At 39.4% G+C, this 15,022-nt stretch overlaps 1 protein-coding gene across 1 annotated transcript in view; it reads right to left on the reverse strand.

Moving 5' to 3' along the window:
* Positions 1 to 13,406, reverse strand: part of LOC130607053 (dipeptidyl peptidase 4-like) — a 42,169-nt gene extending 28,763 nt beyond the window's left edge. Inside the window, exons 1-8 of the mRNA XM_057423812.1 lie at positions 13,349 to 13,406; positions 11,379 to 11,612; positions 11,204 to 11,296; positions 3,382 to 3,480; positions 2,721 to 2,815; positions 2,525 to 2,599; positions 552 to 604; positions 380 to 452 (exon numbers count right to left, since the gene is read on the reverse strand). Of these exons, the coding sequence (XP_057279795.1) occupies positions 380 to 452; positions 552 to 604; positions 2,525 to 2,599; positions 2,721 to 2,815; positions 3,382 to 3,480; positions 11,204 to 11,296; positions 11,379 to 11,612; positions 13,349 to 13,406 (780 nt within the window). The remainder of the gene's footprint in view (positions 1 to 379; positions 453 to 551; positions 605 to 2,524; positions 2,600 to 2,720; positions 2,816 to 3,381; positions 3,481 to 11,203; positions 11,297 to 11,378; positions 11,613 to 13,348) is intronic.
* Positions 13,407 to 15,022: the final 1,616 nt, after the last annotated feature.

Here is a 15,022-nt window from a genome sequence, read left to right on the forward strand (position 1 = left end):
TCCATCAAGTAAAACTTTATTGATTGTGATGTCATTAAGAGATAAAAATCACAGTGGATGAGTAAAACAATTGTAATGCGGCTCCTCTGAAACGGATGAGCTACTGTCTGCAATTGTAAAAACACTAAGTTCCTGGGCATTTGTGCATTTCATGACTACTGGGGCCACTACTAATTTCAGGAATGCAGTTTCATTAAAGAAACAAAAAACACAGGGATTTTGGAGTTTTTCCAGCAACAGCAGTCAATTTGGGAACTAGTTCAGCTACTTTATCCAGCAGTAGGAAATTCCCAAAACCTCAAGGGTGCAGACAAATGTGAGCTTCCATGTGAGTGTACAAAAACTGCTGTTTATATAAGTTCCACTTATCTTTACTAACCAGTTTGTGACCAGCAGGTGACCAGGATATATATTGTGTATCATTAGGCAGTAGTCCATCATCTAAGATTGAACTGGAAAAACAAAACCAAAATGCAGCAAAGAGAAATCAGTGAAATGTCATCTCATTGGAAAATATTGGTAAAACTACATCTTGTGCAAAAATTACTGACCTGCTATTGAAATCATAGATGTGATATGAAGCTGTATAGGAATGCCTCCACAACTGCAAAGAAAAAAATGAAAATTAAGAAATTAAATTTCACCAGATTCACACCCCTTACAGTTTGAATTACCTCTGAAACTCTCCTCATGCTTTTGCTTAAGACAGACAGACAAACCACAATGAATGTAAAAGGGTAACAAATCCCTGCAAGGTTTAAGAAGAGACTAAATAATTGCCACCCCCCTGGGGTCATCACTTAAATACTATGACAGAGGCCACTGCCTAAGGACAGAGACAGAGAGGCCAGAGATGATGCAGATTTTTAGAAATCCTTGTACCTACATGGCAGACTATTGTAGCTATGCACGGTTAATTCTCCTCCTTCTGCCTTACTGGTGCACTCGCTGTTTTCATTTCTCATTTTCCATGCTGTTTTATTTAACTTGGCATCTTATTACTCAGTAGTCCTCACAAGTCCCAGCAATATTTCTCTAGCAGTTTCTCCAGTTAAAGAGTGACGTATTCCCATTCATATTGCCACAGAAATAAACCTGTTCTTTCAAAAACCTGCCTTTCAATGTCTTAACACTCTGTAGGCACTTACAGAGAAAAGATGATGATGATACTGCAGATGTTTAAATGTGCTCACTATGTGGGGCTGAAGACATTTGATTTAGCCCATGGTGTTGACATGTTACAATAATGCTACCCTTCTACGATGGTTCTGGAAGATTTGTATGAAGATATAAACCAATAACTTAGTACTACACAACCAGATGGCTATTACATAAGAAGTGTCTACATCCTCATGATTCATTTTGTTACCGTTTTCTTGCAGTAAAGATTAATAACTTTCAATCACACTATTACATAAAGGTTAAAAGATCTTGCTTCAGCATTAAAATAAAATTAACTCTTATGACTGCAACAGATAAAATACTATAAAGCAATACATCATGAGTAGAGGGAATGTCTAGGGTGGCTGGAAATATGCAAAACATTTTGTGGCCACTAATGACACAATGAAAAGCCAGACAATTATTAACAATTTGGAAAGACAAAAGGTAACTGGCTTAATATTACCTAGCAAGGAAGCTAAAACTGAAAAAGTGATGGCTGAGTGCACAGATTCTGGCTAGCACAGTGAGAGAGACATTCCTGGACTGCAAAGCTAGAACATGTAGACAGAGCTCAGTGGCACAGTGCTTGAGTATTTGTACACTGCGTAAGTCAGCACTGAACTTTTTGCAAACAAAACAGGCAGCTGTCTATTAAAAAAAAGAAAACAAAGTTACTGGCTTCTCAGTGCACACACTGTAATGTCTCCATTAATTTTCTGTAACTGTCCTCATGTGGCATGAAGAACTAGGTTTTCATGCCACCTGGCCTAAACCATAGGTTGACCTTTGTTGAACAGTTAACCACCATGCCTGGATGAGGCATTATGCTGGAGTTTTTTCACGTGCTTGCTGACAGTAGGCATCAAGGATACCCGAGTCCATTCCAAGCAGAAGAGGACAACCTTTTCTTGTAAGCACATGCTGCTTTTCATTCAGATCATTTTAAGTTATGTCCTAACATCTCAGCATAATAAGCATATATATATAGCATATATGTATAACCATGTGTCTACAATCATATTTAATCATCGCTTCTCCTTACTCACAGAACTCCTTGGACAGTGATGCCCATCTACTCTTCCAGCCTGTCTTCCCAGATGAATCACTCAGCCTCACTCTCCTTGTGATATTTCTCCATCCACTTTTTACCCATCTTACTTTCTTCAGTAGTCAACTCTTCTGCCAAGCTCACAGACAACAGCAGTCTCTCTTCCCTCCTTCTGCCTGCTCAACTTCACTGTTCCTCTGCAGACATCCATCTCATTCATCCATCCCCTGTATTTCCCTTGTATTCTTTCAAGCCTCTCAGTTGCTCCCAAACCTTTATTTCCCAGTATCATCCTCAGAAATGCCCTCATACCTTTGTAGAGCTATACTGCAGAAGAGCAAACTTTTGGTCAGGCGACAATATAACTGTGGTTGCCTTGTATTTATCCTGCCAACAAAGAGCAAAAGGAACACATTAAGCATTGATCCCAAAGAAAAGCACAGAACAAAATATTAAACTCAATACCTTTCCCAGTATCTGCATATATATTATATACAAGTCAACGTACTAATGTTGTATTCGCCAAGATTACCGAGGATGTTCCAGTGTCAGCATTGATAAGTAGGATGTCCCCATTAGATGCTTTGTGAAGATACTGATTTCCTAGAAGAACAAGAAAGTTGCTAATAAACAGTAAGTAAAATGCTGATCAGTTATTTCCCTCTTTCCCTTACATTTTTTAGTGGGAAATAAAAAAAAACTCGTCAAAGCCGTTTCCCACTTTTGTAATGAAAGGATGCTTATAGTACAAGAATGTTCAGAGTGTAGTCCTGGGACTCACAGCCTCTGCTTACTGGCACCTCTTCTCCTTGGAGCACGAAGCATATTCAAAAGGAAAAGCACCCTGTATCCTTCTGTTGCCTGAGAGTCTGATGCACAGGAAGCTGACATACTTCAGAAGATAACATGCTTCCATGAAAACACATAGATGTAAGTATGCTCTTTTATTAGTAGGAGAACATAGCTTGACATGAACACAAACGTCTAAGTTGACAAAAAAAAAAATAAAAAAATTACAAACCTTTGAGATATGCACCATTCTGTAACAGCACCATAAAATACTATACCTTATCTTTTTGGGATACGGCAGTTACCTCAGCATGAAGATATATGTTTACTGAAGGCAGTAGATTTCCTAGATATTTATACTCTATGCAGAAATGAGTTACCTGAAATCCACTGCAAATCATACGTTCTGTAGTTATAGTCATTGTTCAAGTAATTACGCAGAGTGTAGGTTCTTCGTGAATCAGGCTCAGTGGTACTTTCTGAAAGAAAGAGACAGAAGGAATTTCAGTGTTGCTGCAACTTGTTCCACCCCAGCTTCTCAACCTGACTAGTAAAATAAGTGGGTTTTCGTTGCTGGTTATTGATGTGTTTTAGCTAACCACCTCTAAAGTATTAGCAGTGAGAAGGCACTAAGGCTTTTCTGCAAGATAAATTCAGCAAGCATAAAATAAAGAACTATCAGTGAGATCCCTCAACAAACTCTCTGTGAAGATGAAAATACCTTTTAGACAGTGACAAAAATAAACAGATGACCTCTGGCCCTTGTATCTCAGGAAACACATAGTCGTAAAGCTCAAAAATTGAAAAGAAGTGATCTTAGTGTCTTTCCCTTCTATGCTCACACTGAGAACTTTGCTACAGAGCCCTGACTGCTAATATCTGCATTAGACATCAATTGCAGGGTGAGTCACACAAAGCAGAGACGTACATGCTCATGTTGGAGTGGTAGATGGGCAAGGTTGTCCAGGTGAATGAAATGGGTCATCCACAAGTACATGTACAGACCTCAAAAGATATCCTAAAATTAAAGCAGCTGATGTATTTTTATCACATATTCTGTAATACTGTTGTTCCTGCTCATGAACCTCTCAGCTGTGAATCATCTGCTTATCATTAAATTCAAATTTCAGGAATGCCTCAAGTAAAAAAATCTGAGGAGCAGTAAAATTTTCAGGGAAGATCTAATTTAAAAAAAAAAAAAATTAAACCACAAACTCACAAAGTCCTACTGATAAGCTTATGATGAAATAACTAGTTAAATATATATCCCTTTCTATGTTCTTCACCAAGGTATCTTAATATTTACTGAAACATTACTATTTTGACTGCAAAATTAAAGCCAAGTTAACTGGGTTACTATGAAAAGATTAAGTGAAACTCTGAACCCAGTTAATGAGTTTGGTAATCGGCTCCAGCACACTGCAGTCAACTTCTATGAAAAATATTTCTTTCTTACTAGCTGCGGTGCACAAGCTGTTCTTTCCAAAGTATAATAATAATAATAGTAATAATAATAATAGGTCTTTGAGTCTTTGTGATTTTTTTTCTGAAAACAAAGAGTACAATTTTCAAATTCAGGTGTGCAGTTCTCTCCCTATATCTCCCCTGCCCTTTTTTAAATAGAAACCTAAAAACTACCCTCACAAAAGTCTACACAGTGCAGAAGGGAAGCAATTTTTATTTCAACCAGCTAAACCATTCCTTTTTTGTTACTATCAGTATAAACCAAAAGACTTAGGGCAAAACCAACTGATAAAAACACTCAAGTATAGATGTGGCGACTGATCAACCAAGATAATAACCTGCTCCTATCAGTTCTAAGAGCCCCAGTCTTTCAGATACTTTTAAACAGATAACCTCTTCTTTCATTATGATAAGAAAGAAAACTGCTGCAAAGTCCTTGGGGATGCACACACAGAAAAGCATTTTACAGTAACATTTACAGGTTCTTTCCATGCAGGGGAAGTACATGTGACATCTGGAACACAGCAGGAAGATACTTATATTAGCTTTTGCAGTTCTACTCTTATTTCCAAATAATAAGCACCTTGTACAGTGCAGACTGTACAGCCATTGCTGCAATAGAAGAGCCATAACAAACAATTATTTTAGTCTAAGATGCTCAGCAAAGCTTTAAAGAATTGCTTGCTCAATTCAATCTGAAATTTGACTGCTCTAAAAATTTACTAGTTTAGATTTCATGCTCCTGAAATTTCTGTGAGAATATTAATTCCTCAGGTTAATTATTGTATATTAACTGAATACTTAATTTGATGGATTTGAACAAGTGTACATTTGATATTCATGCACAGTTGTCTAGTTGGGAATATCACTTCTCTCCTTAATTGAGTGTCATTTACAATTAGAGGGGCTTCTGAAAGCAACAAAATTCTCTCTTGGAAAAGGAGGAGCCATTTAAGACAGGTGGCTGATGAACAGGTTTAGGGATTTTTCCAAACTGATGAATGTTTTTCCCCTTGGTGACATACATATTTTGCTGAGGTCTCATTACTAAAAATCAGGACACTATTAAGATTTGTTGGCTGCGTATAAAATTAAAATTTCATTTTCTGTCAACACCTTCCACATAGTAACTGAATATGAAAACATACGCCAAGCTGTAAGGGTATACTCATAAAAGTTCTAGTTGAAATCTTTTCTTCATTTGCAAGATCGGCCATTACCAGTATATTCTTACTTAACCACACTATGGTACCCACTGAAGATATTCAGCATACATCGAATTCTGCATTTTGCTACTTCTTGTTCAGATTCCATTTGAAAAAAAGCGTCAAACAGGTTTATTTTGACAAAATAAAGTAGTTGTTGACATTCAAGAGCATTTTATTGGCTTTGAATATTGGATACAGGTCAATGTGTGTTCATATTTTAGCAAAACAGCTTCTTTCACTCTTAGGTTCTTCAGAAAGGCTGCGAAGGCTGAATTTTCTTGCTATTTTCACTATTCCAGATACAGACTTATTTTTCTAAATTCCAAACAACTAGCTCCTCATCTCTACCCCAGCAGCTCATCCACATTTCCGATGTCATAATGATATACTGGAGATATTTAAGTGCTAACACCTCTGTTAGAGAAGCAAAACCTAAGTCCTTCTGGGAAGAAGGCTCTTAGCCTTTTATGTAAATAGTACACATTTAAGGTCGATAAACAATTTAGTTTCCATTTTGGATTATTTCTTTTTGAAAATGTCACCCTTTTTCAAGGGAAAAATTTAGCCGGTTTCTGAAGGTGTAAAGCAAGCAAGATGTTAACTACTGTGTAATGTTAATTATATGACATATCACCATACCAAAATCTAAAGTTCTTGACAAATTACTTCTGGTATATGTATTGCTTAATCCCCAGTATCAAGGCATATTTTACTAATTTCCATATATAATAAAAAAAGGGCAAGAAATTACATAACCAACTTAAAAGGGAAAAAAACTATAAAACCAGTAATAACAAAAGCTTTATTACATGGTCACTGCTACCAAGAAAGTCTAGATGAACCACAAAGAAAAGACAAGTACAAGCATGATGCTCAGCAACAATAAGAAAGAAAGGGCCAGAGAAATTATAAAAATCAGAAAAGGTGAACTAGTACTGCTGTTTTAAAGTGACAGCAGAACATGACCAAGAATAATCTGCTATATAAGAATGTAATTCAGGAGCAGCGTGAGAGATGCAAGAAGGGAAACCTGCCTGATTCAGTAATTAGTCAGAAAAGTAAGTGCCATTTCAGGCTATTTTTTACAAACCTCCCTTCTTCCCTGTTTCTCTTCCAATGTGTGTAAGAAAGCACTCAAGCCCCCAGTTACTGCCTAAGGTTAGTGACAGCACAGAAATGGAATTCCCGCAAAGAAAGTAACAATGACTCTCCCAAGGTTCACTTATCCCAGAATCCCACCTATATCCAGTAGCTGACACTGGGACACCCAGAAGACACTGTAACAGGTGAGTGCTCCTGGGGCAGTTCACACAGTTCACACTCTGGGGCTGCAAAGGCTTCCCCAGAGGGAGGTAATCATTAACTTTGAAATCGATAGCTCTGGAATCCTTCTCAAATTTGCCCCACGTCATGCAAAGCAAGCAAATAAAAATAGCAGAAGTGTCCTACAGATAGCAATCCACTGCAGATATTTGTTTTTTATACTACATTACTCAACATTGGAAATAAGATACATACCAGAATTAAATGACAGTTACAGAACACAAGGACATACTGCAGGAAAATATTTCCATTCCGTGTCTTTTCCTTCACTAACTAGAAAAGTAATAGACCTCCACATAACATGAGGACTACAAGAAACCTGTAATGCAGAGCAAGGTACATGAATACACAGGGAAAAGAGAAGAGTTAGAACAGTTAAATTCAAGCCAAAAGACTGTTTGGTCAGACAAATCTATGGCATACTCACAAGGCAATTAATCTTCTATATCCCCCATTCAACTCTGGGGAGAATTTCAGCCATAATTTTGATTAAAATCCTTTGAAGGTAGCTGAATGGAATTAACTACTGCTTACTCTTCATGTAACAGTTCTCTTACAAAAAAAAAAAAAAAAAAGGAAAAAAAAAGAGAAAGAAATCCAAACCCTAAAATCCCACACAAACTCAAGATTCTTATCTAAACCTTACTTACTGAACCTAGAGCCAAAGAGATTGTACTTGAAAGACCAATTTATGATCCACAGATTTAAATTCCCTTACAGATTTTCTAGCTTAAAACACCTTTAAACCTAATGACTTAAAGGAACTGGAATAATACAGGACCCCTTTACTCCCAAGAAAACTGTGACAGATCACAGCTGCCAGATTCATTCATTTTGTGGCATAAGTCTCCAAACACAAGGACTGTGCATCAACCAGAAGCCTCTCTCTATTTTAAACACACTGTTCAGTTGCAAGCAGCATGTTGACATTGGCAAGAAATACTCCTCCACACCACCCAGTCACAAATTTGCTTAGTTCAAGACAGAATGCAAACAGGGTAAGCCAGGGAAGCCTGTAGCTATGACCATCCTCAACAGAACAATGACGAGAGCTAGCTAAAGATTTTCTTTCTTTTTCTTTTCAGTTATACATTAACACAACTGTGAGGAAATCAGCAGGCTTACATACCTGACCAAGTCCTTGAAGCACAAAACCATCTCAGCACTTCCAACATTCTTCATCTGCAAGTCCAGAATGACAACATGAACTTACTGGTCTTCTGCTGCCAGTAACACCTCTCTCTAGGGTGGCTTTCTACCAGCTGCTAGTAATACACAATGCATCAATTAGGCATCAGACTTACAAAGTAACCTCAGACACCTTACGATCAGTAAGTTCCCCAGCACCTGCTGTGCCTTTCCAACCTCTTCACACCATAGAAACATAAGCATTGTATCACCTAATTATGATGGTGATGATCCTTCTCATTTAGTGAATACCTCACCCTTGGAGAATTAGACCTGTGGATGCAGGAACCAGTTTTGTGATCAGACCACTGTAAAGGACCTCCCACTATGAGGCTGTTGATGACTTTCTCAGGATGATACTGCATAGCGCACCATCTTCTTCCTGCTGTCAGCATTAGCTACTCTTCCTCTCACCCTGGGCCTTCCTGCCCAGCTGGCTGGAACAAGAACTGTTGTTACACAAGAGATAAAGATGTATGGCCACTGCACATTTCGATATGCTTTTTGCATGGAAACTTACAGGAGAAAAAGAAAAAATACAGGAGACACATAAGTAAAGGGATAAATGGAATCAAGATCAGACAGATCACAGGTTTTCAGAAAATATTCATGGATTAAGGGTAAACACTTGCATACCTCCTCAAAGCATAACAATGCTTTCATCAGACTTTAAATACGACCCCAAGGCTATTTTGAGATTAAACTATTTGATGCACCTAGCTCCATGTGGTTATTAAATACAAATAAGGTGGCACAATAGGCAGTAGGTATAAACAAAAACATAGAATTTTCTACACAGTTCTGGCTGAAGACCCTCAAGGTAGTTAGTGAAGGGCTGCACCGAAAACTTTGCAAATTTAAGTCTACAGTATTTGTCCACCCTAAATACTGCAAGACAAGAAGCAGAAGTTCCATGTGCCAGGCCTACAGTTCAGCCAACAAACCAGAACTCCTCTGGAGTGGCAAAATCTCAGTCTTTCACATCACTGGAGTCCATTTATCAAACTAATTCTGTGATGCATTAGTCTAAGCTTATGAAATCTAAGTACACTGCGAAGCATGGCAGGGCTTAAGTAAGAGCTGGGCTTAAGTAAGAGCCTTAAGCAGGCCAAAAGTAAGAATCTCAACTCAAAGTTATCTGTGTATATCAATAGGCATTATTTTTACTCCCTGCACAATACTTGACTCATCCGGATGAAACAGACTTGACTGCAATGACAATGACATTTATCAGAGCAGACCTTGATTTCACACAGTCACATGAGGTGCTCCTCCTCCCCAAAGCCCCCCAGTTTTGCTACCTTTCATTCTGTACTCAGGCCAGCACCTGTATTGACACAGGAGGCATTTTCAGCTGACTCACACACCCTGAGGGAGTTCATAAAAGCCATATAATCAACTTGTTAATGACTAAGTGCTCTGACATATAAAGGAGTAATTGTAAGTGCAGCACCTGCATACGCTCATCTGCTAATAATAAAACCCATTTGTTTAGCATTTTTCAGTCAAAAATTCGAAAGCACCCTGGGGTTCCTGAACTGTAATGGTCACATTTGTTATCCAGGTGTTACTGGTGGCCTAATTTGGGAAAAGACTGGAATTCAAGTTTCCTAACTGGGACCTCTCCATCTCAATCCTTATTTTATCCAGAGGGACCTAGTAAACTACTTGGGTGTGACAGGTAATTTCCCATGCATTAATTTCACGTCAGTAAAGAGGCTGACACAGTACCCTACTCTTTTACAAGCAAAAATATGCAAGCCAAGGCTGACAGCATGGTGATATTCTGCATGCCATCCAAAAGAAGTGTTTTGTTAAATTAAAATATATTTACTATATAACTCAGTGACTGATTCTGAATTGCAGACACTTCTACTGCAAAAAGATTCCTATGCTACGACTTACGAAAGAAGAAAAAACATGTGATTTTCAGTACAACATGGCATTGGTGTTAAGGCAGACAAGCATCAGCTCCAGCAGAGTTCAGGCCTCTGAACTAGGTGAGACACACGCACCTTCACTAGGCTGCACAAATACATCTGGTAAATTATCAGGACCTCTTTTCTTTCTCTCCCACCTTATGAAACTATCTTCTATTACCTCAAAAATTTGATTTATTGAGGTAAGTGAAAAAAGCTGCCCCAAAATAGCAGAAAGGAGTCAGCATCTACTGATGCAAGTATTAGCCCATAAGGTATGTAGAGGCGCTTTCTGTGCACATAAAGAATTGCTGTGTCCGCATTTGAACACCCTGCCAAGATTAAGACACACACCTTCACATTTCTTGGGGTGCACCTCACAAGCAGAAGACAAGCAAAGGTCTAGTCTAGAAAACTCTGCTTCCATAAGTTTGCAGTACTACATATTGCAGCTGCTCAGCTGTTCACCAGAACACAACAAGAGAGATTACCCTGGCGCTCTGTCCTGCCAGCTGAAAGCAATGCATTGCTTAATGAGCAATGTTTCACATTAACATCTAGAGTTACAAGGATAACCTGTGAAGTGTAAAGGGATCAGAGTCCAATAGTGCATTCCAAATCTTTCCTACTTTTCTGACCTCTGGAACCGTGCTGTATATATAATTTCACTCAGCAACGTTAAAAAAAAGTTGTGCAAACAAAGCAAATTAGAGGGAATATAACCTTATCTCTTCAATACACCCTAGGAAATTGACTAACTGGGATTTTACTGCTGGTTCTACAGCCTCCAGCTGCAACAGTCAAGAAAAATACTGAAAACCTTAATGCTTAGAACTAGTATTTTCCCAACTTACACAGAAATCAAGTGACACACACACACCCCCCTCAGGTGCGACACCTTCTCGAACAAGTACCCAAGCTCCAGACCAAGGACTCTAGAGCTCCAGCTCCATCAGCCCCGTCGCCTACGGCACAAACTTTCCGCAAAAGCCCCCACCGCATGGGTGTCGCGGCTGCGGATCCCCAGAGCGCGGCAGCCACAGGGAGCGCCCCCCAGCCCTACCGCCCTCCCCGCCCGGCCCCGCCGCGGACTGACTTACTGCCGGTGAGCAAGGCGAGGGGCACGGCTATGGCCGTGACGATGACAGCAAACCCCAGGATCCCCAGCAACCACTTCAGGAAGGTCTGCAAGGAGAAGTCCCATCAGGCGGCAGCTGCGGCTGCGCAGGACCCCCAGCACCACCCCGTCCGCTGACCCCCTTCCCTCTCACCCACCTGCATGGTGCGTGTGGAGATCGCACACGCTTACGCCTTTGTGCTTCTGCTGCTGCCCTCGGGTCTTTTCTGCGGGGGGGCTGGAGACGGCAGCCGCTGGCAGGAAGGAAGTACCGCCAGAAGCCGGGGGTTTATGCGAGATCTCGGCTTTCCTGCTGGCTTTGCAGCTTCGTGTGTTGTTCTGCGAGCTGCTTTTTCTCCTTCGGTTCAAACCCTTGGAGCGCGGTGACACGGCTGCACGATAGAAGGGAGGGACCTTTGACACTGAAAAGATTTCTGTAGGAAATCAGATAACGGCCACACAGAGATCCCAGAAGTGAAAAGCCTTCGAACGCTAACGGCAAAGCTCCTAATGCTCTGATAACACCAGCATTTCTTGTAAAGTTTCTGCTCTTTGAACTTTCTCTGGCAAGCAAGTTATGGAAAGACTAATAAAATTGCAGGAAGGGCTGGTATTTATTTATTTGGCACTGGTTGTTGGCATACGAGAGAGGTGGATGTGTAAGTCTGCAAAATGGAATTTTAAATGCCCAGAAAAACGGAAGCGCAGGATAAAAGTTTAAAATCTAGCTCTGAAGATGACCCTGGTTTATCACATCAGCCAATTCCATCTCCAAGGAGAATTTTAGTATGTGTTGAGGTATTAGGACTAATTAGTGGGAAAGACTGAATATAACCTGGAGATCGAAACTATAAAGCATTTGTTTGAAAAGCTGAGCATCGCTAAGTAGTGTTATGCTCAGCTCACTATTGTGTACCATTCAGCTTGAAGGTAGTGGTTAGTACTACTTTTAAATTTATATGGTGCTAGCTATAGCGATTTACCTTAGAAATACCATTAATTTGCCCTGATAGTGGTTCCATACAGCTCTGTATGTTTACAGTGGCAGATGTAACATGGTGTAAATTCACAGCTAGCTTAATGGTAATTTCTGTGTACTGTTAAGTCCACTCTTATAAAGTAAAATCACAGTGAAATAGAAGTCTTCAACATTAATTTTCAAACTAGTATGCCATATATGCTGTGAGATGCATGACCAGAATTTCAGATTGTTTTATAGCCCCTCTTAAATATCTATCTGTTAGTCTGTGCACTCACTCATTTTACCAACAATAAAAAAAACACCTCCCCATGCCTTGGGGTGAATTTTCCTTTTCCCAGTGAGTGGGAATTGCAACATAATTCAGCCAATCTCTGCTTTATTTTCTAAATACCTAAGTAGTGATCATCCCTGCATCTCGAAGTATAAACCAGTCAAGTTATAATCTCAGTCTTGTGATAAATGGAATGATAAAACGTACCTGAAAGTTCCCAAGCTTTTCATAGCCAAGTTACTTAATAATTGATGTTTTGAGAGATTGTATGCAAGGTTTTAATCCTTCTCAGTGGTTAATTCTAAGAAATAATAATAAAAAAAAACCCTACACTGCCAAATCATATGCCTGACTTCTGCTAGTTTCAGTGGGCAAACAGTTTTTGGTACCTTTGGAAATCTGAGTTCCTGCGCCTAGATCAGAATGTCTAATAATCTGCAGTTCTTCTGACTCTGGTCGTGCCAGAGGGGCTTATGGGACCTAATTCTGTACTCAGAACCACCTGGGTGATCCAGTAGGAGTCAGTTTAGCAGAGTATGTTTTCCATTTAGTTGCAATAGTTCCTGGCAGTAATTCTCTACATCTTGAAAAAAAACTCAAGTTCCTCCTGTCTGATCAAAATAACCATGGTCTCCAAAATGACTTCAGTGGTTGTGCTTGTGGTACTCTGACAGATTGTCTCTTTATGAACCATAAACTGCATGTATGATACATTTACAATATGTTTAAAATAAGATGGAACCCATAACCTAACTCTTTTCTAGATGTAAAACTCGCATCAGGTGCAGAAGGGCATCGCAGCAGTACCATTTTTTATAGCATTCCAGTCAAGACCCCTCATACACACCAGGGCATTTGAGGTTAAAAAGTTATACCAAGTTTGGGTCCTTGACTGGAAGAAAGTTCAATGTTTCTGACGGTGGATGAGACCATAGTCCCATAGGTAATACTGAAACATGATTCCCTTAAGCAGTGCTACTTGCTTGCCTTTATTTGCCAAAATCAAATTCAAGCCCCCTTATTCAAGCAGCAGCACCACAGGCAATGCATTCAACATGATAACTGACAGCTGTTGCTCCATTGCCTGAGGACTTTGAAAACCATGTATTATTTAAAAGGAATCTTCAGGCCAGTGTTCGTGAATTTCTCTACCAATGTACCATTCATGGATGTAAGGCCTAGAATTATATCTCTCCCTTACCAGACCACAAAATTAAAACTAAGACATAAAATAGCAATTCTCTAGAGGCTTGAATGCTGCAGCTATTCTGCTCTCAGCCTGCAGACATGGGTAGCTATTGTCCAGTAAAGACACTTTTTAAATAAGTGACTGGTACTTTTTTTTTCCCTATGTTTGTAACATTAACTGAATTTCATGTAGCACATAAGAAATATCCAGCACATACCTTGTTTTTGATCCCAAATGGACTTTTCTGTGATTTCAGGATGTGTAAGTCCTAGTCCTGTTGAGCTAAAACATGTTTGGAACTTCTGGAACATGCTCAACTTCATATCATTTGTGAAGAAAGGGTGTCTTTTGATTCGTGATCTAGATTGGGACTTAGAGAGGTTAAATATTTTTGCCGTGTTCCAGAAAAGCTGCATAACTTTGAGAAAGTAATTTATACTCTTCTCTTCCTAAAAGCATGTAATTTGTAAAAATGTGGGAAACCAGTATTTTCATAGCTGACAAAGCCATCTTTAGGAGGTGCTCAAAGGCACTGATGACAGACATCGCAAGTAAATGGATTTGTAGCTCAGGAAGCCTGTCCTTCATAGCGCTAAATATTCTGGACATAATGGAATAAGACATTTTAAAGACAGTTGCTCAAATCTGTGGAAATAGAAGAGTTAACTGCACCATTTGAGCCTTGACCATGTGGACCCAACTTTGTGTAACTGGAGTTTTTTTTCCATTCTAGAAGCACTTGGAATGAAACCACTGAGTAAAAGTGGGACTAAATAAATAACAGATATGTGTACATTTTTCTCTCCCCCTTTTTAATTTCCAGTGGTATTTTGGATGCTATATTTGGTTTTGTTCTTTTTTAGTGCAAGGTTCTATTGAGTTTTAATTGTTTCAAGTTGGGATGTTAGAACAGCTTTCTGTTGCTGTGGAGAAGCTGTTCTAGATGCCAAGTTGGATATGATCAGCCCTGATCTGAAATCAGAATATTGGTTCTTGTAGCACTTTGGGAGAATAATCTAATCTTATTTGTCCAGAAATTCTAGACCTCAGTGAAAGTTTCAGATGCCTTTAAAACACAAATGGACACAGGTGCTAATTCTTATTCAACAGCACTCCTGCTTCACATCAACTTCTACTAGGTACTTGCTAAACCCATTGCTTTCACTTAAACCACTTGCTCTTTAGGACCTTTTAATATAGACACCTGGCATAATGCTATTCTAGCAAGGGGAGAAAAGGATGTTTGGGTCGTTATCAGAAGTAAGAGGCGCGTACCAGCACCCATGGCTATTTGGGAGCTGTAGCTACTATCATACACCTGCAAAAACATGCCCTGGCCAGCTGGGAGTATAATAGTTTG

The sequence above is a fragment of the Pezoporus wallicus genome, unplaced genomic scaffold, assembly GCF_028554395.1.
Source record: "Pezoporus wallicus isolate ANWC-B61680 ecotype Strahan unplaced genomic scaffold, APGP_CSIRO_Pwel_v1 contig_1181, whole genome shotgun sequence".
Lineage (NCBI taxonomy): Eukaryota > Metazoa > Chordata > Aves > Psittaciformes > Psittacidae > Pezoporus > Pezoporus wallicus.